Here is a 27,500-nt window from a genome sequence, read left to right on the forward strand (position 1 = left end):
GATCACCTTCACTACAGTAGCAATCTCAATAGGGCTTATTTTCGGGGAGGGCTTATTATCGGGGAAACACGGTATATAACCTCACCATACTGAACCCAAGCGGGTTCTTTCCAGTACTCTTTGTTTCAGCCAATTCTTATTGGCTCTAGCAGATGTCAGTATCATGTCCTATTTAGGAGTCAGAGCAACCTTGAATATAAGCATTGCCATTTTACCAGCTTCCATTATTTTTTGCTAGTTTGCTGTCTTCCCAAGCCTTGTTGGTTGTAGACCTCCCTCCCCTCCCCCATGCTCCTTAACATGTCTTAAATACATAGTTGTCGTTGCCATGCTTCTTTTTCAACTATGGGCAAGTAATTTTATCCTCCCTTGGCCCCAGTCTTTTTATCTGTTAAAGTTATGGGAGAGTTTGAATAGATTGTTTCAGAGGCCACATTCAGGTCTAGATTTGTGATCCTAGTGACTACCTCCAAGAATTCATCCAACTGACTTTACAAAGTCAGTTTTTTTTCCCTCATAATGACCTTGTGAAGTAAGTGATCTTAAGAACACTACTTGATTTCCTAGTGTAGAGTGTTTTCTAAGAAGAAAGCATTTTTAAAAATTGGATATATAGAAAAGAGAAGGGGAAAAACAGAAATATAGAAAATTCTATAATTTAACACTTGCCTTTGAGAGGTGTAGAAGTCAAAGGAACAAAGTAGATTGGTGGCTCTCCTCAGTGACTCTTAAAAGGCATTCAATATTTTGTACTTGTGAATCAAGTCAACAGGCACTAGTAGGAATTTGTACTACAGTATATGGATTACATCCAAGAACTGTTTAAATGACCACCTATAAGTCCAGGTTGTTACAGTGGATCCATTGAGGACTGTCTGTGTGACTTAGGAACACTGGCATTTTTGTATACTACAAAATGAATACTAGTTCACAACTTTGTGGCATTCCAAGTTCCCTTAGACTTAAAAAGAATTTTCAAAACAAAGTTAAATATCCTTCTAACACATACACTATGTACACATTAAAAAGTACTTTGAAGAATAGAATAGTATTACAATTTCTTAACAATACGATGTTGAATTGAATGAAATAGAATTTGGGGGATTGACTACATTCTTTGCCACATGGTATAGACTGAAGTTTGTTAGTTCACATAAATGTTAATGAGACAAATTTTTCTGAAAATCTGTAAAAACCAATGATTTTCCTGTTTTAATTCCATTGATTTTTTTTTTAGTACATATTATTTATTTATTTAAAAATGTTATGAGCAAGAAATAATGTCTATGCTTCCCACCTTAGCCTGTTCCCTGCTGACCCACCCTGTGGATCTTTTTATATCTCACAGAATTATCCCTGAGGTTTCACAAAGGGGAAAAAAAAACCTTTTAATTCTTGCAAAAGCCATTTAGCATAAAATAGCCCTGCCAAACAGATCTGCTTTTTCTCTGTATGTTTTATAAGGAATAGGGAAAACTTAACTTGAAAGTCAGAGGATGTCTTCTCTTTATTGAGCTGGTAACAAATGACTTAAATAGGATCATTGATTTAGAGTTGGAATCAACCTCAGAGAGCTCATCGAACTCTCTCATTTTTCAGATAAGGAAACTGAAACCCAAAACGGCCAAATGCCTTGCTCAAGGTACAGTGGGATGCCAATACAGATCCTTCAGCTCAAATACTCTTTTCTGCTACTCTGTGGTGGCTACCTAACCAGGACTATATCTAGTGTGCACAGATGGGTCGTGATTCAAAATCTTCCTTTCTAGTTTTTCTAGGTTCTCTCTCTTTTTTAAATTGTTTTACATTATTTTGGAGGGGGAACGCAGGGCATTTGCATTGCTGCGGAAGTTAATTTTTAGCCTATTTAGAAGAGCTGACTGATGCTTTTAAACAGTTATTCTCCTAAAACCTATTCAAGGATACTTGATTTTAATGGAACTGGCCTACATATTTGAGAAGTGTTTGAAACTTTTGCCATGGCTGCAGGACCTACAACCAATCCTTTCTTTTTTTTCGGGGTGGGGGAAGAGGAGGGTTGGAGACTGGTAAAGACTTGCCCAAGACTCGCACAGCTAGTAGTGTTAAGTGTGAGGCTGGATTTGAACTCAGGACTTCCTGGCTCTAGGGCTGGTGTTCTATTCACTGTGCTACCTAGCTGCCCTCGGGTTTGTTCTTTTTTAATTTCTGCATGACTTCTTCATATCTACACAAAATCTCAATATTGCTAGCAGCACATTGTGTGGAAGAGTTCTTTTCTGAGGTCTTTAAAATAAAAAAGGATTAAAAATTTCTTTGGGTTTGAATTCTACCTCACAGCTCATGTGTGACTTAGGCAAGTCACTGAATCTTTCTGTGTCTCAGTTTCTTTGTAAAATGATGGGGTTGTATTAAATAATCTTTAGTGTCCCTTTCAGGGTTATAGCCTATAAAATACTCCTTTGATCTCACTGCTGAAGCAGAAAGATCCCTGGATTTGGAATCAGGAAACCTAGATATGAATCCTAATCCTTATGTGGCCTTTGTGAGCCTCATTTTCCTTAACGGCGTAATGGATAAGATAATAGTTGTATCTACTACATATCTGTTGTAAGGGAAATGTTCTAATACATAGTCGCAAGGGAAATATGCTTTATAAACCCCATAGTGCCGGGAACTTAGAGGTTGCTGTTGTTTCATTAAATCTAAAAGCAAATTATGATTGATAGCTTGGGGACAAAGCATATACTACTGTATGTTTCAATTTACCTGTTTTATTGTGTTTTTTTTTCCCTTTCATTTGTTAGTCGACAGCAGGAAATAGAAGAGAAGCTCATTGAGGAAGAAACAGCGAGAAGAGTGGAAGAACTTGTGGCAAAGCGAGTAGAGGAAGAATTGGAGAAAAGGAAGGATGAAATTGAGCGAGAAGTTCTCCGGAGGGTAGAAGAAGCTAAGCGCATCATGGAAAAGCAGTTGCTCGAAGAACTCGAGCGACAGAGACAAGCTGAGCTTGCAGCACAAAAAGCTAGAGAGGTAACGCTCGGTCGTTTGGAAAGTAGAGACAGTCCATGGCAAAACTTTCAGTGTTGGGTTGTGCCTCCTGCTCAGTTCAGAAAGAGATGGAATACAGACTATCTAATTCCTTTCTCATATAAACTTGCATTGCTGCGGAAGTTAATTTTTAGCCTATTCAGAAGAGCTGACTGATGCTTTTAAACAGTTATTCTCCTAAAACCTATTCAAGGATACTTGATTTTAATGGAACTGGCCTACATATTTGAGAAGTGTTTGAAACTTTTGCCATGGCTGCAGGACCTAAAACCAATCCTTTCTTTTTTTTCGGGGCGGGGGAAGAGGAGGGTTGGAGACTGGTAAAGGGAAAAGGTTAAACTCCACCTGTGGTTATGTATTCTTCTTTTCTGTTTTATCATTCTATTTACCTAGACTGTGAGAGGCATCTTGCCTTCAGTCAGTTTAAAAAGAGCAGGGCCCAGCTTTGAGCGACAGCACCTGCTTTTGACAAATAGGTTTTCTCATTCTTCTTTTTTCCCTTTAAAAAAAAAAACTTCAAATCCTGCCTCAACACAATGGATTAATTCTTGGCATTCTGATCCTTAAGACCCTCCACTGTCCTAATGTGTTTCAAAGAATCTTTTTAGGAAAAATGTCCAGATCATTATCCATTTTTTTTAGTATCTACTAACAACTCCTTTTTTCTCTAGAGAGTTATGAAGGAACAGGTTGTCCTTGTCTGGAGTCAAGCTAAACACATGATTTGTTTTATCAGCAGCTGGAGCAGAAGTTGAAAATGTCTTTCTGTGAGACAGTAATTTGCTACTGAAGTCTCTATGGCTTGTCTGCACCAATTACTCCAGATTTCTAAAACTTTAAAAAGTCACTGAGACTTTTGAGGCAAAACTACAGCACTGAGTGATACTCCTTATGTTGGCAAAAATGAAAATGACTGTTTACTACAGGAAACCCTGTAGTAGTTCTTAAATTTCTGTGACTAACAGTCACTCTTAATCTTGATGTTTTCTGGTTATAGACAACAGAATGCCAAATCCTATTTGCTTGTAACTTAAAAACTATTATAAGTTTTCTCATGTTAACTTTGCCAAGATAAACACACAATTCTCTGCTTACAGTGAATTCTAGTTAATTCCATAGGTCTTATGTGTGTAAATTTTGTTAAATGTGGTATATTTCAGTGCTTTTAATAAGAAGATGATTTTGGAGTAATAGTGCTGTCTTGTAGCGAGTTACTAATCATAGTAAGATTTTTTTTCTCTTCATGTGCTTGCTTTGTTTCATATTAACAATTTTTTTTCACACGGACACAATCCTCTGACAGTCTTTCCAAATACTAAAATCATGTATGCTGTAAACTGAACACTGCCCAAACCATCATGCAGTATTCATATAGTTTGCATAACAAAATTTCATTAAATTCTCCAAGAAAAATAAATTACAGAACTTTATTTCCTGACCATGCCTCCCCTGGATTCCTGAATTCCAGTTCAAACTGTAGATGACAATTTAAGCTGCCTTAAGAAATTGTCAACATACTGAATGTTAAGTCCATTTTCCCCATGGAAGAAGCCCTTAGTTCCATGAAGTATGGATTACCATTTGTATTTTTCACTAACAGTAAATGTATTTTTCTTATTAATTGTTTGCCTTAGGAATGATGAATTACATTTTTTGTTCCTTCTTACCATAAACATCTGCATTCCTCAGCTCAGCCTTCCTTGTATGTTGTTTCTTTATAAATGGTTGAGCTGCTGATGCAGGTATTGCCAAGCTAACAGTACAAATCATTTTAAAGAGGAAGCTGGCGCGTATGGCAGCCGAGGAGCACACTCTGCAGGACACTGGACAAGACAGTAAATATTCAACTTTTAATGCTGATTAAAGGAGTATAGGTAAAGAATACGTAGGTATACATAATTGGTGAGACAAATATTCACTTTATTTATATTTTATATATTATTTTTTTAATTTGGTAAATACTATCCAGTTTTGTAGTTGTCCTTGTTGATTTGTGTGATATTAAAGTATTAGTAATAACTATCAGGAATCTGATTAGGGAGGGTTTAGTTGGTTGCTGTTTGGACTGGGAGGGATGATTTAAATTTAGTACTAGAACCAATTTTAGTGGCTGCACAGTTTACCATTTGTCAGACAAAAGGTGGCTATAAAGCTGCCCTGTAAGTCAGTTCACAAAAAAGTTCAGAGGAAGATTAGTAAAGATGCACAAATAAAAAATACTTTACTTTTCTAACATCTTACCATGTCCTCCCCTTTAGGAGGAAGAGCGTGCAAAACGTGAGGAACTAGAGCGAATACTGGAAGAGAATAATCGAAAAATTGCAGATGCACAAGCCAAACTGGTATGTACTCCCCAAAAATTCATAAATGAAAAGAATGCTTATGACATGTGAACTCTAGGGCTCCAAACCTGTTGTCTTCTGCAGTTTTGTTTGTTGTAAAGGTTTGCTCCCTATAATTTGACACATTTGACCAAGGCTTTAGAGACTTGGAGTAGACTCAGATGATAATAATAATAATGATGATAATAACTAGCATTTATATAGAACTTACTGTGTGCCAGACACTATGTTAACCACTTTATAATCAGTAGTTCATGTGATCCTCAAAATAAACCTGTGTTGTAAGTGCTGGTGTTATCCCCATTTTCCAAATGAGGGAATTGAGGCAAACAGAAGTGGCCAGGGTCACACAGCTACTAAGTGTCTGACACTAGATTTGAACACAGATCTTCTTGATTGCAGGCCTAAAGCTTTATCCACTGTGCCCCCTAGTTGTCTCTTTAAAGGAAGTTCTGAAAGGGGGGGGGGTAGTCAGGGACAAGAAGTCTTTAAGGTTTTACCCATCCCCTAGTCCAAGAATCTAAACCTTCTTAACCCTCCCTCTCAAAGTAATCTGTGTAATTTGGGACCAAACAAAGAACTTACTGGGTCTGGTGAAATTTACTTTCTCTTAATCTAAATCCTAAAGCCACATTGGACTTAAGGTGCTAAAAGCAACTTCTAAGGGACAAAACAAAACTAGTTAACTTACTTATTATAGGACACCAACATTTTGAATTTTGTATTTGTTTGATAATTTGATCATTTGGGTCTAAATAAATTTGCATAAAAATCAAGGCAACAATTTTTAAGGAAAAATAAGGTTTTTTTTATCCTTTGGATATTGAGATTTTAGAGGCTGATTTTCGGAGAATTCATGAGCACTATTTTAGGACTATAAATATAATCCATTCACTTTAGTCATGGAGAGGCTGTGTTTTCTGTAGAAAATCCCTTGCTCTGGTGAGAGGAGAGAGATATCTCAGGCTTAAGTAAAAATCCTGTCATTGGACAGAAAAGGGAATTTAGAAATTATCTAGTCCAATTTTGTCACATTACACATGAGAAAATTAGGGCCCTGAGAAGTTAGGTTTCCTGCCTATGGAAAGTCTACCATTAAATAACAGAGTTGGAATTTGAAGCCAAAGTAGCTCAGAAAGGTCACATTTACATTGTGTTAACCATGAAGGGAACTTAGAACAGCAGCTTAATTGGGTAGGTAGGGTGTGTAAGGCTGTGGGACAAGGGCAACTTTAGTTCCTGAATTTACAATAATGTGGAAGAAATGTAGAAAATTTCTTAAATTCCAAAAATGTTTGTTACGTAAAGGATTTTTAGAGATAGTGTAATCCAGTATTTGAATTTCATATATGAAGAAACTTGTCTTGCCCAAAGTTATAAAGCTAGTAATTGATGGTGCTGGGATTTGCACCCTGGTCTTCTGATTCTAGCACTCTTTGTTACCTAGCTGTAAAGCTAGGTCCAGATGATTGTTAATAATAAATCCCTTGATGTGGCTGCATGTATTTGAAATGATGCTTTTCTTAGTTATAATTATGCAAAACATGGTAATTGATTCCAGCCCAATGGAAATATGCAGTACAAATTCAAATAATGTGACTACAGCACTTCAGGGGATTCGTTCTCACTAATCAAAATTTAGCTGTGCACCAAATCTGGTTCCCTAGGTACTGTTCTTTTGGGGTTAGTGTTTTGCTTAGAGTACTGGGAGTCGGGGAGAAAATAGTTAGCTTCAAGAGCTTATGCAACAATCATTTATTTAGAGTGTTTTATGAATATAATAAATCCTGGTTGTTTTTTTTTTTTAAGATGTAAACCTAGGATCTTGATTTATTTGAGTAGAAAGATATGAACAAAAAAAATTGGGCTGATGTGAGACACACACACATGCACACAATTATTCATGTATGTATGTATGTATACATATATATCACGTAAGGGAGAAGGAAAACTTATGAGAAAGTGTGTGATAATGTATTTTTCATTAATGTTTAGGGAAATCACTTATAAGGGGAGGGTCACTCTTCCAGGATTCTAATTTGGTAAAGCATCATAGTATCAGTCTGAACCTGGGCTTTATGAAAGATGGCCAAGAATTATATTGAATTGGAAGATTGGGAAAATATTCTAGAAGGGAGGATGTGAATTAAGTCTAATAGTTGAAACTAAGAAAAAGCCTATTTATGAGGTGAGAAGAACCCAGAGAATCAGAGAGACTTGGAATGTTGGGGATAAGACTAAGGATGTTGGGGGAATGTGGTAGAACTAGTCAATTGAAGATCTAAAATGTCAGCCTGAACAGTTTGAAGCACTCTAATACCTATTGAATTGATTGAATTTGGTTTTAATGTTATAGGTAATAAGTGATCTGTGTACTGGATAGGAGAAACCTAGCAGGAGACCATCTAAGAATGACTGTATCAGTATTAGCATGATAAGGCAATGAAATCGGGATTTGGAAGAGGATAAACTTGAAGTTGAGAAATTATCCTAGAATAGGGGTGGGAAACTTGTGGCCTCAAAGCCATAGGTGGCCCTCTGGGTCCTCAGGTGCGGCCCTTTGACTGAATCCAAACTTCATAGAACAAAATTCCCTTAATAAAAGGATTTGTTATGTAAAACCCTGTTCCCCACCTTGTTGTAGAAGAGGAGTGGAATGATTGACTGTTTATAAGATTATTCCAACATTGCACACTGGTGAGATTGGTGGTGCCATTGACAGTTAATGTAGAAGTTAATCAGAAGTTGACAAAGTTAATGCCTACTTTAAAATGTCCTAGGCACCATACAAGGCACTGGGAATTTAATTGGTTTTGAGATGATAAGAATTCTGTTTGATTGCATGACTTTTTAGTGGAGGTACCCTTTTTGTCTGCTGGAGAAATGGGGCTGAAGAGCATGTAAGAAGTAAGTTAATCAAGCTTGTTGTTCAGTCATGCCTGATTTTTTGTGACCCCATTTGGGATTTCCTTGGCAGAGATGCTGGAATAGTTTGTCATTTCCTTCTCCATTTGACAGATGAGGTAATTGAGGCAAACAGGGTTCAGTGACTTGCCCAGGATCACACAGCTAATAAGGGTGCTGCTAGATTTGAATTCAGGGAGATGAGTCTCCCTACCTTTAGGCCTGGTGCTCTATCTGCCTAGCTGCCTCACTCAAGTTTCCTTAAGTGCTTCCTGTGAATGAGGAATTGTGCTGAGTGCTGGGGATACACAGAAAGGCAAAAATTTGAGGGAAGCCTGTGAGTGATGATCTCTCTTCTCACAACAACCCTGTGAGACGGCTGGCACAAGGTTATCCTCCTAGATAATTCACATGACAAAATCGGAAGACTCAAAGCTTGGGTTTTATGACTTAGCTCTTATTTTTTCTGCTATCTTCTATATCTTTCTGGTGTTTTTTTTTTCCTTTTTACTCTCAGGTTTATACCACTTTATCTTAGCTTTGAATACTTCTGTTTGTGGAAGACACTTTCATGGAATGTTAATTTTAAGTTATATAGAAGGGGTAGGTGATAGTAGGAAGTTAAAGAAGGTAAAGGACATTGCTGTGTAATATTATCTTGGTCAGTTATTGCATCTAGTCTTGTTAGGCAAACAGGTGTACCTCTTCAATAACTTACAATGCAGAATAGGGATTGGTCTGATAAACTGAAGCCCCTGAAGGTCATTTGATAGAGATTATAGTGAGGCAGATTTTGGCTCCATATAAAGAACTTAGTAACAATAAGAGTAATCTGAAAAAAAAATAGGCTGCCTTATTAAGTGATAAGTTCCTGTCAGTAGAAGCATTCATATGCTTTATGACCTCTTCATGGGTTGTTGTATAGAGAATTCCTTCATTAGGCGGATAACTGCAATTTTGTTGAGTTTCAAAGTTTTTAAGCATGGCACAAAGACTTTGCTTGGTCAGGTACAGATAGCCAGTTTAAGAGTAGTTCTGTAATTGAACTGAGCAAAAATATGGATTAAAATGTCACATGTTGTATCTGGCATTTGACATCAATGCTATCCTTACAAACCAGATAGAAGAAACTAGACCAGAGTCATAGAATCCTAGATCCTTCTGTTTGTGGTGGAATTTAACCTAGGTCCTTTGACTGCAAAACGAGGGATCTTTAAATGTTTGAAGTCTGAGGCTAATAATTAGAGGAATGATAACCTAGAAGTTTGCATTTAGTATTGTTCCTCATTTCACTGGTAAATTTTATTCAGATTTATAGGTGAGAAAGTTGTAGAGGCATAGATGAGAATAATAATAATAGCTGACAATTCGATAAGGATTTTAAGGTTTTGAAAGCACATTTTACTTAGACAACAATCCTTGAGATCAATGCAGTTTTTTCCACTGTCTTATAAATGAGGAAATTGAGACTAAGAGAAATTAAGTGACTTGCTTCAGTGTCACATCTATTAAGTTTCTGAGGGATGAGCAGAATCCTGTTCTTCCTAAACCCAAATCTCATGCTACTCTGCCACTTTGGAGGATAGATTAGACACATTTCATCATAGAAATGTCAGTTAAATCAAATTGGGTGAAATTTGATATGGATAAATGTAAAGTCATAGTTGGACTTAAAAAAATTAAAACTGCCCAAGTAAGTTGATTAACCTTGAGAGGGAAGATTTAGAGTGGTTGTATTTTGCAGTTGAAAGGAACCTTGTTTTTTTTTCTACACAACATTTAGAAAACTGCACATGTTTTAAATTTTTTTGCGGCGGGGGTAGGGGGGGAATATACTCAAGGTTAGTATGAATAAACAGTATGGCCTAGCTCCCCAGAAATGTCTGCATCATTCATAGTGAGGAAGATGAAGCTCTTTCCCCTCCTTACTGTGTTTCCCCGATAATAAGACATTGTCTTATTATTTTTTTTGGACAGAAAAACACCAGAGGGCTTATTTTCAGGGGAGGGCTTATTTTAATGAACATTGACAGCAATTTTAATAAACAGGTAAATGTGAACAAAAAAATGTACCTTTATCAATAAGCAAATCACTGGGGAAGAACAGGATGACGCACTCACTGCTGCAGCTCTGATTGGATGCAGCTCAGAGCGCTGCGTGTGTTTCAGGGGGGGGGGACGGTGCATACAGAAGGTACCATAGCAATCTCAATAGGGCTTATTTTCGGGATAGGTCTTATTATCGGGGAAACACGGTAGGAAGGACTTTGACAGGTTGGAGCATATCTAGAGGAAAATGGCCAAGGATTGTGAACTATCTAAATATCGTATCATAATTAGAACTTGATTGGCAAAGAACTGGGGATGTTTAACATAAATCAGTGTAAATTTGGGATCTTAGCACTTTACGTTGAAATTATATTTAATTTAGTCCATCCACCTCTTTTTGCATATGATTAGGCTGAGGGCTAAGAGGAAATTGACTAGGAACAATGAGGGAATCAGTCTCATAGGTGGAACTATTAGCCTTTAGGTGCCCAGGAAGCCACATGGGTTGAATCAAGTACCCAGGATAGCTTGGTTTCCATTTAGGGAAAACTGATTGGCGGGGGGTTGGGGGTCAGGTTGGGTTGGTAGATTGATTAGTCCTATTACACCTTCTTAGGTGGGTTGGTCCGGTTAACACCCATCATTAGATGAAAAGACCAGAAAACTGATTGGGGGAATGTAGTTAAGCATGGGATGGATTGGTACTGAGATTTTCTCTGAAGTCCCTTTTAGGTTATATGAATCATTTATTCAGCAAGAATTTTATTAAGCCTCTATTAAGTGAACTCTATGCTTAGCCTCTTAGAAGTACTTATGGAGGTGTTAAGTGTAAATGGAACTGCATATGCAGACACTTCCTTTCTTTTTAGGTAAAGGGGATAGAGTGATGGGAAGGACATAGCCTTTTTGATAATGTGTGGAGCGATAGTATCTGTAAAAGAAACACTGAGGTTTACCTAGCCAAATACAGTGCATAGTTTATATTGGACCAATAATATAAGATCCTACATCTAGAATGAGAACCATAAGTGGGACTATTTTTTTTTATTTTTCATTTTAAATAGAAGGGTTGATTAAGGAATTAGAGACTGCATTAGTGGAGCTTGGCCTAATCAGTAAAAGCATCATGTTCTAGAGTCTTAAGGTATATAGTCAAGATCCCAAGTAAAAGGGAGAAACTTTTATGTTGAGTGTTCAGGATCTCAAGTAGAGGAAAAAAATTCTCCTGTTAAGAACTCTGAAGACATGTCCCTAGAAGTATAGTAGTCCAGAGAAAAGAAAACAAAAGAACAAATCTGGCAATAAATAAGGGGAAGCTGATGAAACGTTTAAAAAACAAAACCAATGGGTAGGTAACTAGCCATATGTTAGAGAGGAAAGGGTCAGAAGTTGCAAGGAGACATGATTACTTAACAGGCAGTGGAAACCTTTCATGTGATAGACTTTTAAAAGCTGTGTTAAAATTGAAATACCTTTCCACCTTGAGATCCATCATTTATTTATTTATTTCAAAGATGATTTAGCATACAGATGAGTGGCTACTATGTAAGGAGCACATACTAGCTACTAGAGGTATTATAAAGAAATGGAATACAAAGAGCTTTCCTTCATAGAGTTTACATTTTAATTGGAGACAATATAAAGGAAAAGGGGACAGTAGGGGATGAGATGGAGAGATAGTTTATTGGAAACAATGAACATGACCTTAAGAAATGGTGGAGGCGTGGCTAGGTGGCACAGTGAATAGAGCACCGGCCCTGGAGTCAGGAGGACCTAGGTTCAAGTGCGGCCTCAGACACTTAACACACACACAAAAATAGCCGTGTGACCTTGGGCAAGTCACTTAACCCTAATTGCCCTCAAAAAAAATGAAAGAAATGGTGGAGGATAGAGGTGGCTAGATGGTACAGTGAATAGAGCACCGGCCCGTTCAAATCTGGCCCCATACACTTAACACAAAAACTAGCCATGTAACCTTGGGCAAGTCACTTAATGCCAATTACCCTACCTTCTCCCCCCTCCAAAAAAAAAGGGGGTGGAGGATAGAAGGGCCTGATGTACTGTGGTTCTTGGGGTCCCTAAGAGTCAGATGGAGCTGAACTACTATATTTAACTTTGGAGGTTGTATGTGATCATCAAGGGTCAAGTAGTTTTGGTAATGCTACAGGTGTTTACAGGAGAGAGATTACTGGGCTAGAGTTATTAAAGAAGGTTGTATGATTTTGAGATCAAATTTTGGCAAAACCTTGAAAGATGAGTTAGTTGAATTTAGCTAAACAAAGAAGGGTGAAGGTTAATTTAATGATTTTGAATAGAAAATTAAAAAGTAGATGTTAGCCAATCAAGGATCTCTGATTTCTGATCCATATTCATTTACTTTATATATTTGGAAACTCTGGCATACCTACATGCTTCATCATAAATTCTGATAAGTAGCTAAAATTTAGGGTTATATTTTACTGCATTTAAAGACAAAAATGCATGTGGAAAAACTGCTATTACAACTCATTTATCTTCTATTATTGCTTTCATAGATTTAGATTTTCCTAAAATGAGAAATAATCTGTCATATTATCAAGGTAAAATAATGACACTTTTAGCCATGGGGCCAAGTTGGCAAAAGGAATTTAAAATTTGTGATAATCTTTGTGTATTCTTTAGTCCTGGCTCATCTCTGTGACCTTAGTTTTAGACAAGTCCCTAATTACTCTAAATCTCAGTTTCTTCAACTCTGAAATACAGGGGTTGGATATGACATTGAAATGCCTCTTCCAGTTCTATAAACATTCAGAAAATGAAATTTTTGTTCCTGTAATATATGAGTTATTGTATTCACTTATATAGTGTTTACAGAGTGATTTCCTCATAACAACCCTATGAAATAGCTAGTACAAATAATATAACTATTTTTCAAATGAAGAAAATGAGGGGTAGAGAGATTAAGTGATTAACCTAAAGTCCAACAGCTAAGAAAATGGCATCAGAATTGCGATGTGTTGTGAAGAGTGGAAAAATAGTGTAAAGTCAGTATCATGAAGGATGGGAGAGGTCACTAATTTCTTCCCCTGTCTTATCTCACCTCCAGTTTTTGGTTTTGGTTTTGGTTTTTTGGTGTTTTGTCGCCTAATTTTTAACCTCCACAGTTGGTTGAAAAAAAACTTTTTACTCTGCATAAACTCAGTCCTAAGTCTTTTTACTAAAAACCTTGCAGGTTAGTAGAAATTTTCAAAGCTCTTTAATATATTTTATTTCATTTGATATTCGTGGTGACTATTATGGGGACAAAAAGTCTTCTTTCAATTTTACATATGAGAAAACAGATGGCATGGATGTGCCATTTAAATTTTTAGTAAAACATTCATTCATTTTAGTAGGGAATATACCAGCTTGAATTATAGGGTTGAATTATATTTTTATAAAAAATCCTGGGTTGGTTGTTTTGTTTTTTAACATTAGAATTTGTATTAAATCTTAAAAATCAGCTAAACTTGATTTGGCCAAGTGTAAGTTCTATAGGCATCTAGGATTGTTTTTAACATATAATCATATTAAGTATATGTATAAAACATAAAGTACAGTGATGTTCTGCACACAAGAGATATGTGAATTATGGTCAGTTCTCATTGTCATACTTAGGAGGGATTTATTATCCCTGACTGATGGAGAACAGCTAGGATACTGAGAATGCTACGGTTCTAAGACCTTAGATACTCTGGGCAAGATGAGACTTAATGAAGACATGGTAGATTTCATCAAACATTTGAAAGGCTTTCATGAGTTAGAGGAACTTTTGTTTGAACCAAGCAGGGAGAACTTGGGGCACTTAGTAGAAGCACAAAGAGAGATTTCAGCTTGATGAAAGGAAAAGCTTCGTAACAGGACTGTCCAAAAGTATAATAGGCTATATCAGAAGGTAGTGGGCTTCCCCTCACTTTGAGGTCTTTAGACAAAGGTTAGATTCTGGCCATGGATTAGACAGGATAGTCTCTGAGGTCCCTTCCAACTCTGATCATCTTGGAGGTAGGGCAAGACAAAGAGAGAAAATAGAATTATAGGGGAGAAAGAAAAAAGAATAAATGGAAATGAAAGTAATAGAAAAGGAGTCAGCCTGAAACACCCAATCAATTTCCTTATTTTCTAAGAAAGCAAGTTAGAATTGAGGTATCAGGTGGTAGAATTTAGTGTGTCGGTTTAGTGCTGAAATTTTTCTTATGGCCCTTTATTAATAGTCACAATTGTTGGAGAGGCAGATACCCAACACAATTAATAATTCTCCCATGGTTTGTACCTGATTAGCAATGGCTGGTGAAAGAAATGAACTATCCCTTGCATTTAAAAGTCGATTCTTTTCACATTACTCTGTTACTTTAAAGACTAATATGATATAGTACAGCAGTTCTCAATTTGTGATTTGGGGATCTGTGATGTCAAAACTCCATAACATTACTAAGATGTTTTTATTTCTAATATGGTGACTATCAATTACTATACCCCACATTTAAAAAAAATTTTTTAAAACAGCTTGCTGGGATATCCTCAAAATAAAACACTTAGACTCTTGAGGTTCCTTCCTACTCTAAATCTATGAGTCTTGGAGCATTTTAAATATATATTTTTAAGCATTTTGGAAGGGAGAAGGTAGGGCAATTGGGGTTAAGTGACTTGCCCAAGGTCACATGGCTAGTAAGCGTTGTCAAGTGTCTGAGGTCAAATTTGAACTCAGGTCCTCCAGACTCCAGGGTCGCTGCTCTATTCACTGTACCACCTAGCCGCCCCCATTTTAAGTATTTTAAATGTGCATAGAACATTCCTTTGCATGTCATCTTTAGGTACAACTATCCTTGTATGAGAAGTTGATAGGAAAATTCAGATAATAAGATTTCACTTTTTCCAGAACATCAGTGTTGCAGAAATAAGGGGGTATAGTAGATGTGATAGTGTGCCACAAGAAATTCATTAGCTACCATTCAGAGAAGATCTGTTGATTTCTCAAGAGGAGTAAAAGTGAGTTAAAGGCAAGTTCTCGAGGGTTCCTTACTACACAGTAAGGAAAGGCCTATATTTTTTGACCAGAAATGCATAGTAAAAAATAGATTATACACAGGGGAAAAGAAATGATTGAATAACCCAGTAAGAGCAGTGGTGGTGTGGTAGTAAAAAAGAACAGCAAAAAGCCTGAGTTGGTGACTCAGAGCTCTATTATTCATCTCTTTTTAAATTATAAAGATTCTATTAGTTTTTCTTAAGAGATTTTGGGTTTCTTAACAGTATGCTTGTAAATAATATCTATAAACAGCTTGAAGCCATAAAAAGCTAAATTTTAAAATACTAGGTTATAAAAGTGATATTTCTTCCCTACCTTCCAAGAGTTTTCTGATGTTCTTTAGACATATTAAATTGGTGTATCTGTAAACAGAACTTATTTTTGTCCTTTAAAGGGAGGAAAAACATGAACTTAACATTAGATGATGTATTGAATGCCAACTGAACTAAGGGTCCTGAAATTTTATTTTTGTTTTTTTACTATTGTGTATAACAGAAGGATAAATCTTAATAAAATAGGTGTTGGTTATCAGTGTTCTTTGGGCATAGCTGGTTATGAGGCACTTTATAAAGTCCTGAAATTTGCAAAACATAAAAATTTCTGTTGGAGATTCTTATTTGGTAAGAAAGGGGAAGGATGATACATAGCTTACATTTCTGAAATGCTTTGTACTTTTGAAAATGTTTCCACTTAAATATTTGATTCTCTCAGTACTCTTTGAAGTACATATCAGTGAGACTTAGGGTGACAACTAGTTTTGATGATAGGAATCAAGACTGGAACATCACTTCTGAAATGAGTAGATAATCATACTCTCTGAGGTAAAAATAAGTATATTATGTTTAAAAGGAAAAAAAAAAAGGAGAATTTGTGAATAATTTGCATCTTTGAAGAGGTGCCTGTTGCTAGTATCACAGCCCTTGTGATGTCATCTCAGGTCCCAGGAGGTAACTGAAACCAAGAGGTGTTGGGTCCTAAGGGAGGGAACAGACCTTACCCTGGTTTAACTTACTACAGTCACACATTGCAAGATAATGAAGAAACAGTGGATCCTAAGTTTGAATAGATGGGATGGCTGAGCAACCTAAAGAGAGGATGAACATTGCTATGGTTAGGTAGAAGGAACGAAGGGGCAAATTAATCTTGACTACAAGTATTTTCTCTGCAGAGGCAGGTAATAAGCTTGTCATCCTATTCTCCACCCCCGTTCCCTTTTGACTAACAGCTCTACCCTGGGGACTCAGCAGTATAATTCATCTACCGGCCATTACCTCTGTGTCTAGCAAACATCTTTTACCTATTTATTCTCCCTATTACCTAATTGATTGCCTAACTACCTATGAGTAAACTTAAGCAGAGTTTACTTATCTCCTTTTCTCTCATTGCCATCTTCCTCAACTCAAAGTCACCCCCTTAAACAAAAAGAGGCAAAAGATAGTCTTTGTCTTAAAGGGCTTGCAGTCAGATGGGGAAACAACACACAGACTGTATACAGGATAAATAGGAAATGATTAACAGAAGGAAGGTACTGGAATTAAGAGGGTTTGGGTAGTTCTACAGTTTCCTGTAGAACATGGGATTTTAGTTGAAACTTACAGGAACTTGAAAAATTCAGTAGGAAGAAAAGAGGAGGGAGAGCATTCCAGGTATGGAGAACAGCTAGAGACAATGCCTGGAAACAAGAGATGGCATGTCTTGTTTGTGAAACAGCAAGGAGACCAGAGTCATTGGATTGAAGAGTTGGTGACCGGAAATTAAATTGTAAGACTAGATTTTACACTCTATCATTGGCTTTACCTTCTCTTATCTCACCTTCTGATAGTGGTTTTGGAGTATGTCAAAATACTCTTTGCTTCCTATAGCCACTTCAACTCTCCTTATACAATCATCACTCAACAACTCCAAAATTCCATTAAAATTTTCCTCTTTATAATACTCATGATGGCTATTGCCCACTGACCTCTAGTTCACTCTCCCCGGTTTTCTTCAAAACATTTAGCACCTGCCTTACTATCTTCCTCATTTATGTTCAAAAACATCCTCATCTCCCAGTTTTTCAATCTTCTCCTGTCTTATATCTCTTGAAAACAACACTAACCTTCTAGTCTTCCAGGTTCTTGACTCCATCGTCCTTAACTTGACTCTTTACTCTCCTTCTCCCCCACACATCCATTCACTTGTCAGACCCTGTCGTTTCTACCACCACATCTCACGCCATAATCTTTTTTTTTTTTTTAATGCAGTTGGGGTTAAGTAACTTGATCAAGTTTACACGACCAGTTATTTTGTGTGGGTGTCAAGTATCTGAGGCCGGAACCTATCCCAGGTCTCCCAATCCTGGGCCGGCGCTCTTACTTTGCCACCTGGCCGCCCCTACACCCCATAATCTTAACGCCTTATTGACCACTTTCCTGACTGTGTACTTCAGTAGACTCTTGCTTCTTTCTACCTCATATTTCTTCTCACTCTAATCCAGATTCTCATACATTTGCCAAAATTCTTTTCCTTAAGTTTAAAGATCTGACCAAAGCACTCCCCAGTAAACCTCCATTTGCCTCTCTCTTGCCTCTAAAACTATTTAAGAAACTTTTTGTTGAGCTTTTTTAACACTCAACAACCTGGTCCCAACCTATCTTTCCAGTCTGATTATAAATAACTATATCTCCTATTCTGTCCAGTTTAGTCATACTGGCCTTTTTTTCTTTTCCTCATCCAAAGTACTCTCTTTGGAGTATCCTTTCCTTTGCTCTGCTCTCTCTTCTTCCTGAAATGCACTCTTTCCTCATTTCTACTTCATAGAATCCTTTATTTCCTTTGTACACAAGCCTTTTCCTAACTTTGGTCTAACTTGTATTTGTTATACTTATTTTATATACACTTAAGTACATGTTGTCTATCCCCCCAGTAAGCTTCTTGAGAGTAAGGATTATTTGCTTTTTTAATTAAAAAAAATTTTTTTAATGTGTATCCCAAGTGCCTGGTACATAGTGCACTTAATAAATGCTGCCCGATTTATTGTTTTATTTTTCTTTGACCCCATCACACTTTTATATTTGCTTATTATATTTGTCTTCATTCACATCACATCCATTTCTTTAGTAGAATTAGAGTTCCTTGTGGACCAGGCATTATTGAAATTATGTTTTACCTTTGTATCCTTTACACATAGCAGCATTCCTTGCAGATGAGTACTTACATGTTTATTGAATTAAAGGCAGAAGCTGCTGCTTCTGAAAATCTTGGAATCTTATGGTGTAAATCACTAGGTTTTTTTTGTTTTTTTAGCAAGGGAAAGCCACAGACTATTGAATAGGTCAGGATACTCAGAGCCTCAGCTTTGACAGTTTGGCAAGTCTTCTCCATGGGATGGGGGAGTTGAAATATTCACACTTTAATCTTGTTGAATTAGTTTATATTCTTAATTTATTTATAAGGTATTGAGGGAAAAGGTGGAATGAGAGGTAATTTTGAAGCGTGAGTTATAGATTTAGAGTTAGAAGGGATCTCAGAAGGTACTTAACTTTACAAGGTTGGAGGAAATTGAGGCCCAGAGAGAGGTTGGATAACTTGGACAAAGTCACACAGGTAGTGTCAGAGATGGAGTCTGCGTCCTTTCCACTATGCAGAGTGGTATTGGATCCATAGAAGCCAAAGAGCAGAAGATGTGGTAAGATGTGTTGAAGATAAACTACTTCTGAGAGCCAAGGAATCTCTTAGAGGTTTTAGGTAGATTCTGAGTCTAGTGGTTCATCTACACTGTTTCTGAAACTCAGTTAACTAAAATACTTGTAAAATGGAGACTTTTTGACCTCAGTTGAAAATTGATTCACGGAATCATTGACGTTTAGAGTGTTTTCAATGCTTTGTGGTCTGTGGAACTCTGGTGTTTAAAGCTATATGAACATAGGGGTTTCATGAGTGGATTTAAATGTTAGTGATAATCCTTCTCTTTAAATATGTTAATGAAATTATTAATAACAGATTTAAAGAGAAGGATTATCACTAATGTTTAGTTAGTGATACTAACATAACTTGCACCCTTGTCACAATGAAAATGTGTTATAAACCTAGGTTTTCTTTATTTCAGATCTAGCACTCAGGTATTTGTTGCATTTGACGATTATATTGTTTTTTTAAGGGCTTAATTTCCTTTGTTTTAATGCCAAGTTTTACTTGCTGTCTTCTGTCTTCATTATTAACATATACACACACCAAGATATTATTTATGTTTTGGTATATTTAAGGAGAGAAGTTCCATGTTGTTCCTGTTTTATAGATAGATAATGAAATATAGCATTAAGCATTTTAACATTTTACCCAATCACAATCACTGTTACGGGTTTGTAACAGAACTGAGACCATAATCCATCCATGTTTCCTGACTTTAAATCTCTAAACCTCAACTGTCCTTCAGTAACTCAATAAATACTTGAATGGCTCTTGTATTGTAAACACTATTCGAAACATCAGGTTGAGGGGAGTGGAAGAATTATATATTCCTTGGTTCTGGGAGATATGCCAGGAAGATATGAAATAGGTAAAAATATTTGACATTGCAGCATTGAGACATTACAACGTTAGATTTTGACTAGACGTATATACTAGATTACCTTGGCCAAATTGTAATAGCCTTAGATGTAAAGACAAAAAGTTTTTCATTAAGGATTAGGATGGGGCTAGAGAATTAGGGACTAGTTTGTGACTTTCCTTTTTGGTTGTGATGAGTCTTAGGTTGAGTTCTTTCCCTAGTTTGTGAGGGCTGTTTCTACTTACTTTGTTCCTTGGTTTCCTCTCCTCCAACTATGAATGAGCTTGCCCCCCAAAAATGTGAATGTATTTGGATGTGTTTTTTTTCTACTGGCGCTGATTTCATTCCTGCTTTTATTTTTCAGACCATTAGTGAAGTTAGGTGTATAAAAAGTAGAAAGTGTTCTTTATTATTTTATTTAAGTCCTGTTAATTTTAAGAGGACAAAATATCTCCTAGAACTCTTTTAAGTAACTTGCTCAAGGTTACCCGGCCAGTTACTTCTGGGTGTGGTGCTAAGTATCAGAGCCTGTATTCGATCCCACATCATCCTGACTCTGGGGCCAGTGCTCTTACTGGGGCCGCCCCTTTCCAAGACCTCTTACACTGGATATAGATAGATAGACAGACAGACAGATAGATGGATAGATGTTAAATAAGACACTGTCTCTTGCTCAATGAGTTTACAGTCCTGGTTAGGTGAGAGATAAAACAGAACCACAGTTTGAGTCAGAATGAGCTAAAGTACCATTTGAGTTGTATAAACAAAATATTATAATTGGGGGAGTGGGTGTGTTGCTACTACTCTTAGCAAAGTGATCAATGATCCTGAGGCATAATTTAAAGTAGGCTTTCATCCATATGATTTTTGTAGTCAAAGAAGGAAGTATATGCTGAAGGATATACCAGGGTGTGGTCAGAGCATGATGAATAGAGCAGATTGGTTAGAGCCTGGGTTCTGGATGTGAGTGTTGGAAGTTAAGGTTGTTAGGGATTAAGTTTATGGAAGGCCATGTAGATTTGGGGTTTGGGGTTTTTTTTTTTAGGTGAATTTTGGATATAGCCTATTACAAATGATCAGCAGGCAGTTGGCAATATAGCATTGTTGCTCCACAACAAAGTCTCTGTAGAAGATGTAGCTGGGGGAGTAGATGAAATTTTTGTGGGAGAGAATACATAGGAAAGAAGTGATATGAAAGTGGTTGGCATTTAGTATAAAATACTTTATTCTCAAGAAGGTTAATAGAGAAGTGATTTTAACATTGGTAAGTTTTAGAAAAAGAGACAGTGAATGTGGACCAACTGTCCTTCTGGTAGCTAGACCAGTAAGGTCAAGTAAGATGTCCCAGTAGTGGAGGGCATTACAAAAGTCCTGAGTTTAAAAGAGGGATATACGTGCAAATAATTTTTTGGTTCAACTGTAAGATTAAAGATCTTATAGAGAAAGTAAACAGTCAAGTTGAGAAAGATAGAGGAAGTACAAGTAAATAAAGGATAAATAGGTAGAGGGGTTGGCCTTGAAGATGAAAAAGGATATTGCTTATTCAAAAATAGAAAAAGACAAAATAGGTTAGATGAGGTTAAATTAGAAAGGAGAGAAAAATACGGAGCTTCTCTTTCTAGGTGGTATCAACTTTACTTTTTCCATTGGGGGAAAATATTTGGCCAGGACTGAAGCAGTGTGGAATTCTTGGAAGTAAAAAGGCTTGGAGTTTGGTGAAAGATAATTGAAATTGACTTACCAAATGTAGTAATTGTGCTAAGCAGTCAATATGTGCATTAATAAAATAAGTTGCAACATTGTGCCTGTTAGAAGTTAGCATGAGTTTATAGGCTTGGTTACTTACACTGGTTCCATGATTTTCATGTCCTGTGAGCAGGAAATAGTAAAAAGGAAGAAGTTCAGGGGTGAACCAGAAATGGGGCAAAAGAAACGCTTCCTTAGATTTAAGATGTACTTATTTGAGCAGAGTACTTTGAAAGATCAATGATTTCATCAATGTAGATACATAATTTAGTCTATTTTTTTGCTCTTCTAAATGCTTCAAAATTAAAATTTATGAACCTCTTTCATCCTATTTAGAAGGCATAGAGATTCAACAGGGTCTTACTGACTGCAGGAAAGACACCATCAGCTCTCAACTGGTTTGAAGTTACCTTTACCCAGGAAGTTAATTTTGTTAAAAAAAATAATTTTTTAATTTGTGCTTTTAGCTTATTTGTTCCCTCTTAAATATACTGTAAGAGATGTATGTATGTATGTATACCGAAACACACATTTAAATGTTCAGGTTTCCTGCATGTGTTTTTGGAATAAAAAAATTTATATGAAAATCAGTGAAATTTAGAATTGCTGTTTTTGCTTTAACTCACAGGCTGAAGAACAATTGAGAATTGTTGAAGAACAAAGAAAGATTCATGAGGAAAGGATGAAACTAGAACAAGAGAGACAACGTCAACAAAAAGAAGAACAAAAAATTATCCTGGGCAAGGGGAAGTCCAGGCCCAAACTGTCCTTCTCAATAAAAACCACCCAGGATTAAATTGAAAATTCTGAACTTTTTACAAAGAGAAATGGAAAAACTTTGTATGGTAGCTTCATGTTGAAGTGGTTTTTTTTTTGTTTGTTTGTTTTTTTAATTTGGAAAATCTGGAAAGTTAGCTTGTTCTAATAGGGGCTGTGCTCTGCAACTTTTTTTTTCCTTTTTAACTTCCATTAAGTCAAATCCTTATCAGATCATTGTTGTCTTCTGAAGAGTGATATTTTCACCCATTTTAATTCTGTATTAGTGGTCTGAAGCAAATCAGGTCACTATATAAATTGTGCATGGTCTGATAAGGTTTTTACTGACCCACTCACCTCAGAGTCATACTCTGTTTATTAGACCATAATGCTGGTTTTGCTGACTTTTTTCTTTTTTTTTTTTAAAGAAAAAAAAAACACAAAAAAAGGGAAAAGTTGGTAATTGCATTGGTAAATTCCCAGGGTATTACTGGACCTATGTGGTATATTGTTAAATCAGTGTCCTATGATACTGTTCCACTGTTGCTCTTGATGTTCCTGATACAGGTAAGGAATAAGTTGGTCAACTCTGCTATAAATATATAAATATATATAAATATATATATATATATATATATATATAGTTCAGTATTGTCTCTGTTCAGTTAGTTTTTCTTACATTGACTAAATCCAACCAGCATTCCCCATTGTGTAAATAAATCAATTTGCTGAATAAAATAAGTCTTAAATTCATATGTTTAAGTAATTTTTTTTTAAGTTCTATTTTTTAAAATACTTTTCGTCAGTCAACAGTTTAGTAACACTTCAGGTCACTAATTTTTCTCCCAGTTTATACCTTTAATAGAGAATTTAAAATAAGCTTGTGAATTAATATTTAATGGCTATTTTCATAAGTATCTGCTTTATAATGATAGAATGATTATAGCTTCAGTATTCATGTTTAACTGTGTCATTTACAGGACCCCAGATAGGCATTTAACTTCTAATCCTCAGGTTTGTGCCTCTAAAACAATTAGGATTTAAGTATCATCACCACGGATTGTTCTTAAAACTAGGAAAAAATATTTTTAAATTAAAAGGCAGGGGTTTGGGTTTTTTTTTCTTGGAAAGCTTAAGAATTTGTTTATTCAGAATGTTTTCAGTATTATTTTTAATACATGCATATATTTATTTTTAAGAAGTATATATTTGAATTTTAAAATTTCTTATGCATGTGATGGTCCTATCTTTTTAACTGGAATTCTGATGCCCTTAGTTTGTCTGAGGTTTTCTTTTGTTTTTTCTTTTTGTATTTTTTTCCTTTTACCTACTGATACTAAATACAAGAAAATGATTTGGGTATAAAAAAGTGATTACCCAAGTTAGAGAAACATGGAGTAGAAGTGAGAAAATACTAATATTATTTCATAGGGAATTTCAGTATAGGCCAGAGTAACTAAAATTTAGACTTCTTTTCCTTGCATGCTTACTTCCATTCTTATCTTGTGGATGAAGATAAGGTGGTGGCAGTAAAGTAAAAGTTACACGGTCAGTTTAAATATCATTCACAATAAATTTTAAAATAAGGCACATAATTAAAAATAGGCATGAATTATAAGAACCAGGCTTTTAAACAAACATATCAATGGCTTTAAAGTTATTTTGTTTTACTAGATGAAGGACAAGCAATTTAGGATCAGAATATTTTCATTATTGCTGCACTTAATTTTTTTTTTTAACCTTTGGGTTTAATTTTTTTGTTTTTATTTTGTGTTTGCTTTGGGGGAGGTTTATTTGTAGTGTACAATGTCTACACAATCCTTTCTGCAGATTCATTTCTGTAAAGTTCTGTATTTAGGTTTGGGGAACTGTTAACTTATCCTATTTTGCTTTAATTACAAATGTATTTTCTCAGCACTAGATATAAAGAGATGGCTTAGGCTTACATTATCATAGGTAGCTTTTCATGCCCTTTTTTGATCCTGTTTCTTACTGCAACAAGTGATATGATCAAATCACAGTAAGTTGCATATCAACAAATGTCTATTTGTATTATATCTGCTTGCCATCTGAGACTATAGGTTTTTAAATATTTCATGTGCTCAGTAAAAAAAATACTACTTCTCTGCCAGGCTGCAGGAAAGAGAATATGATAAATGTTAAGTAATATATACTAAGTCCTTATTTGTGCTGCAACAATGTAGTAATTCCTTTACAGTTATGTATCCACTGCCTTTGTTAAAAGTACATTATTTACAATTAAGAATGTACAATAATGATTTGATCTGGTCTCTTAAATTTAGAACTTGTTTTTAAAAGTTTCAATGCATCCTAAATGATTTGATTATAAGTTTTTGTTTACTTTTGTTAATTTGAAATGTCTTAAATAAGTAAATGCCATTGCTATTGACATAAAATGAAGTTTTCAGAATACCAGTTGTATAAAGAAAACCTTCAAATTAGCTTTGTGTGAAGACTAATGTCTGAAAGAGTCTTTTTTTCCTATTTTAATACTACTGACTTAGAATTGAAGTTTTTGTCATTCTTGTCTGGTGGAGCAAGCTATATGCTTCTTCTAACCTTAGCCAAACAGCTCATTATAAAGTATGAGTGAATATGATGTAGACATGTTTTGCTAACATACTCAGCCTTTTACTAAGTGTCCATATTTCTTAAAATGCAAAAACTTATAAACAAATATATGAGGAAAAATGGACACAGTAATGGACTTCTACACAGCTTCTTGTATCATTTTTAAAACCAAGAGTTTAGAGCTGTCAGCATTACTAAATTGGCTTAGTTGTGAACATCATCTGGACATTGTCACATAAGAAAACTTTAACAAATCTTGCTTATTAATAGTAAAAGAATAGGTCTCAAGTAATTTTCAAACTGGATTTCCAAACAATAATTGACAATTGGCTGTACTAATGTAGTCTTCTTGAATGGGGATTACACCACATTGTATCCTCTTCTGTAAATTCAGTTCTTCCTTTCCTCTTCCTGTAAGCAATTAAAATTTATTTGGATAAGATGGAAATGAGTTATGTATATTTTAGAAGTTTAAAGCATTTATTGCCTTCTCAGTTATTCATTGCTGATACTGGTGATCAGGATTGTAGGTAACCCATAAGATGCTTCTAACTTGACATTGTAATAGAATGTGATTTTATAGCAGATTTGCATTCCTAATTGTTTTGCTTCAAATATTTAATCAATGTTCCGAGCCCACACATACTAAATAATTGGGGAGCTGTATCATTTGGGAACAAATGATAAAAGATTTGGGATTAAGTAATTTAGGATAATCCATCAAGTCTCACTGGTATGTAGATAATTGAGAGCTGACTGCCCGACTTCTCTAAATAGTAAGATCTTTGCTGTGGTAGTGCAAAATTATTTAGGTATTAGTGCTTGTTTTGGTGACTTGTGCAATTGTTACAATCTATCATTTATTTGAATGTTTTAAGTGAATTATAGAATACTGGCATTATCAAAATAATTACTATTGTATCAATAAAAAGTTTTTCATGTGGAATGGATGAGAAGAAAGAAGATGAGCCTACTCTTCTAAGCACCCTTTTTGTTGTATGTTATCAGCATTAGGGCAGACATAATTATGTATGTAAAATGCCATAACTTCCTTTTTAACAAATTTACTGATTTGACATCTGTCACTCATTCATCTTCTTTTTACTCCTGGCTAACATTATGTCTAAACACATGGAATGGTTATTACTAGTACAGATCCTCATATGAAACAAAGTAGCTAATTTCTAAAATCATGACCCATTGGAGTTAGGTGTGGGCTAAGTTATTGCTGTTATATATAATTAATTTAGAAAGTAATAGTTATTTGTACATTGCCATACCTTCTTCAAATTAAGTAAATTAGAGAGAATGAGGAACCAGCATAATTTTTTTTTTCCAATTTACTTTGGTGCTTACACATGACTTGAAGTGGTAAATGACTTAAGAGATTTGATGACTTTGGTCACTGAACTTGTCCTTTTGGTATTAGGCTATAAAAATGTCATTTAGTTTTCTGGCCTTTGAATTCACTCCATCAAGAATTAAGTACTTACCATGCTGAGTGTTTCTCTAAAAGATCACATGAAAAAAAACCCTGACTTCAAAAAGCTTTTACAATCAGGTTACATTGTCAGTTAAGGAAAATTGTCGGTATATCCTACTTGAGAATATACCTATGTAGATCAATTTTTCTTATAAAATAGACTAAGTCAAATATGGCATTGCTGAACATTTTGATCACCGGTTGAGCTAAAAGCAGAAAAGCTTGAAGAGTTAGCATATCTGGAGCAAAAAGTTAACAAATGTTAGTATTTCATATGAAAACATGACCTTTATTGCCACTAACAAACAGCAAATGAGTAATAAAATTAAAACATCTGCCAGGTTTTTGAAAAAAATTCAGTACAGGAAAATCCAAGAAATGAGAGGGTACTTGAAAAAAATTTTTTTTTAAGCTTTTACCACAGGATTTCTAATCCATTTAAAAGATGTTTTGCCAAAAATTTAATTTAAATAATATTGAGTAATGAGATTTATATAGCACTTGAAGATTTCCAAAGCACTTATTATCTCATGTGAGCCTCACATCAAAATTATAAGTAGTATGTTTATCTCTTTTACAGGTTTAATGAGAATTACAGTAATAAGTGTGGGAGGCTGGATTCTTTCCTGACTTGAGTTCAGCATTTTCTATGCATTGACAGATGAATTAAGATGGGCTCCTTGCTCCCAAAGAAGCTTACAATCTAATTGAATTAAATATGCTACAAATTAGAATATTAGTATAAGCTTAAAAGTTCACCCAAAGTTTCTTTTAGCAAATTTGTGAGGTATCTTTTCTTACAGACAGGAAACAAGCTTAGAATGACTCATAGTCACATAGCAGCCCCCCCCCCCTATAAAACCAAATCCAAATCCATTGCTCTTTCTGTTATACCAAAGTGCCTTTTCAGTAAATATTGAAAATACTGAAAATCCTATAAAAAGTCCCACGAGAGTCACTGGAGTATTTCAAATAAGGAAAAAATATTTTTTCCAGTTTTTATTCTGGGAAATAACCACTTTTTGT

The 27,500-nt window shown here is 35.4% G+C and overlaps 1 protein-coding gene across 1 annotated transcript in view; it reads left to right on the forward strand.

Annotated features, from left to right (window-relative positions):
• ARGLU1 (arginine and glutamate rich 1) overlaps positions 1 to 24,861 on the forward strand; it is a 34,227-nt gene extending 9,366 nt beyond the window's left edge. Inside the window, exons 2-4 of the mRNA XM_069094140.1 lie at positions 2,787 to 3,012; positions 5,289 to 5,372; positions 22,272 to 24,861. Coding sequence (XP_068950241.1) covers positions 2,787 to 3,012; positions 5,289 to 5,372; positions 22,272 to 22,439 — 478 coding nt within the window. The 3' untranslated portion in view covers positions 22,440 to 24,861. The remainder of the gene's footprint in view (positions 1 to 2,786; positions 3,013 to 5,288; positions 5,373 to 22,271) is intronic.
• Positions 24,862 to 27,500: the final 2,639 nt, after the last annotated feature.

This window comes from Petaurus breviceps, unplaced genomic scaffold (assembly GCF_028583685.1).
Source record: "Petaurus breviceps papuanus isolate PSGF00001 unplaced genomic scaffold, PetGlider_PUasm1.0 214, whole genome shotgun sequence".
In the NCBI taxonomy this organism is placed as follows: Eukaryota; Metazoa; Chordata; class Mammalia; order Diprotodontia; family Petauridae; genus Petaurus; species Petaurus breviceps.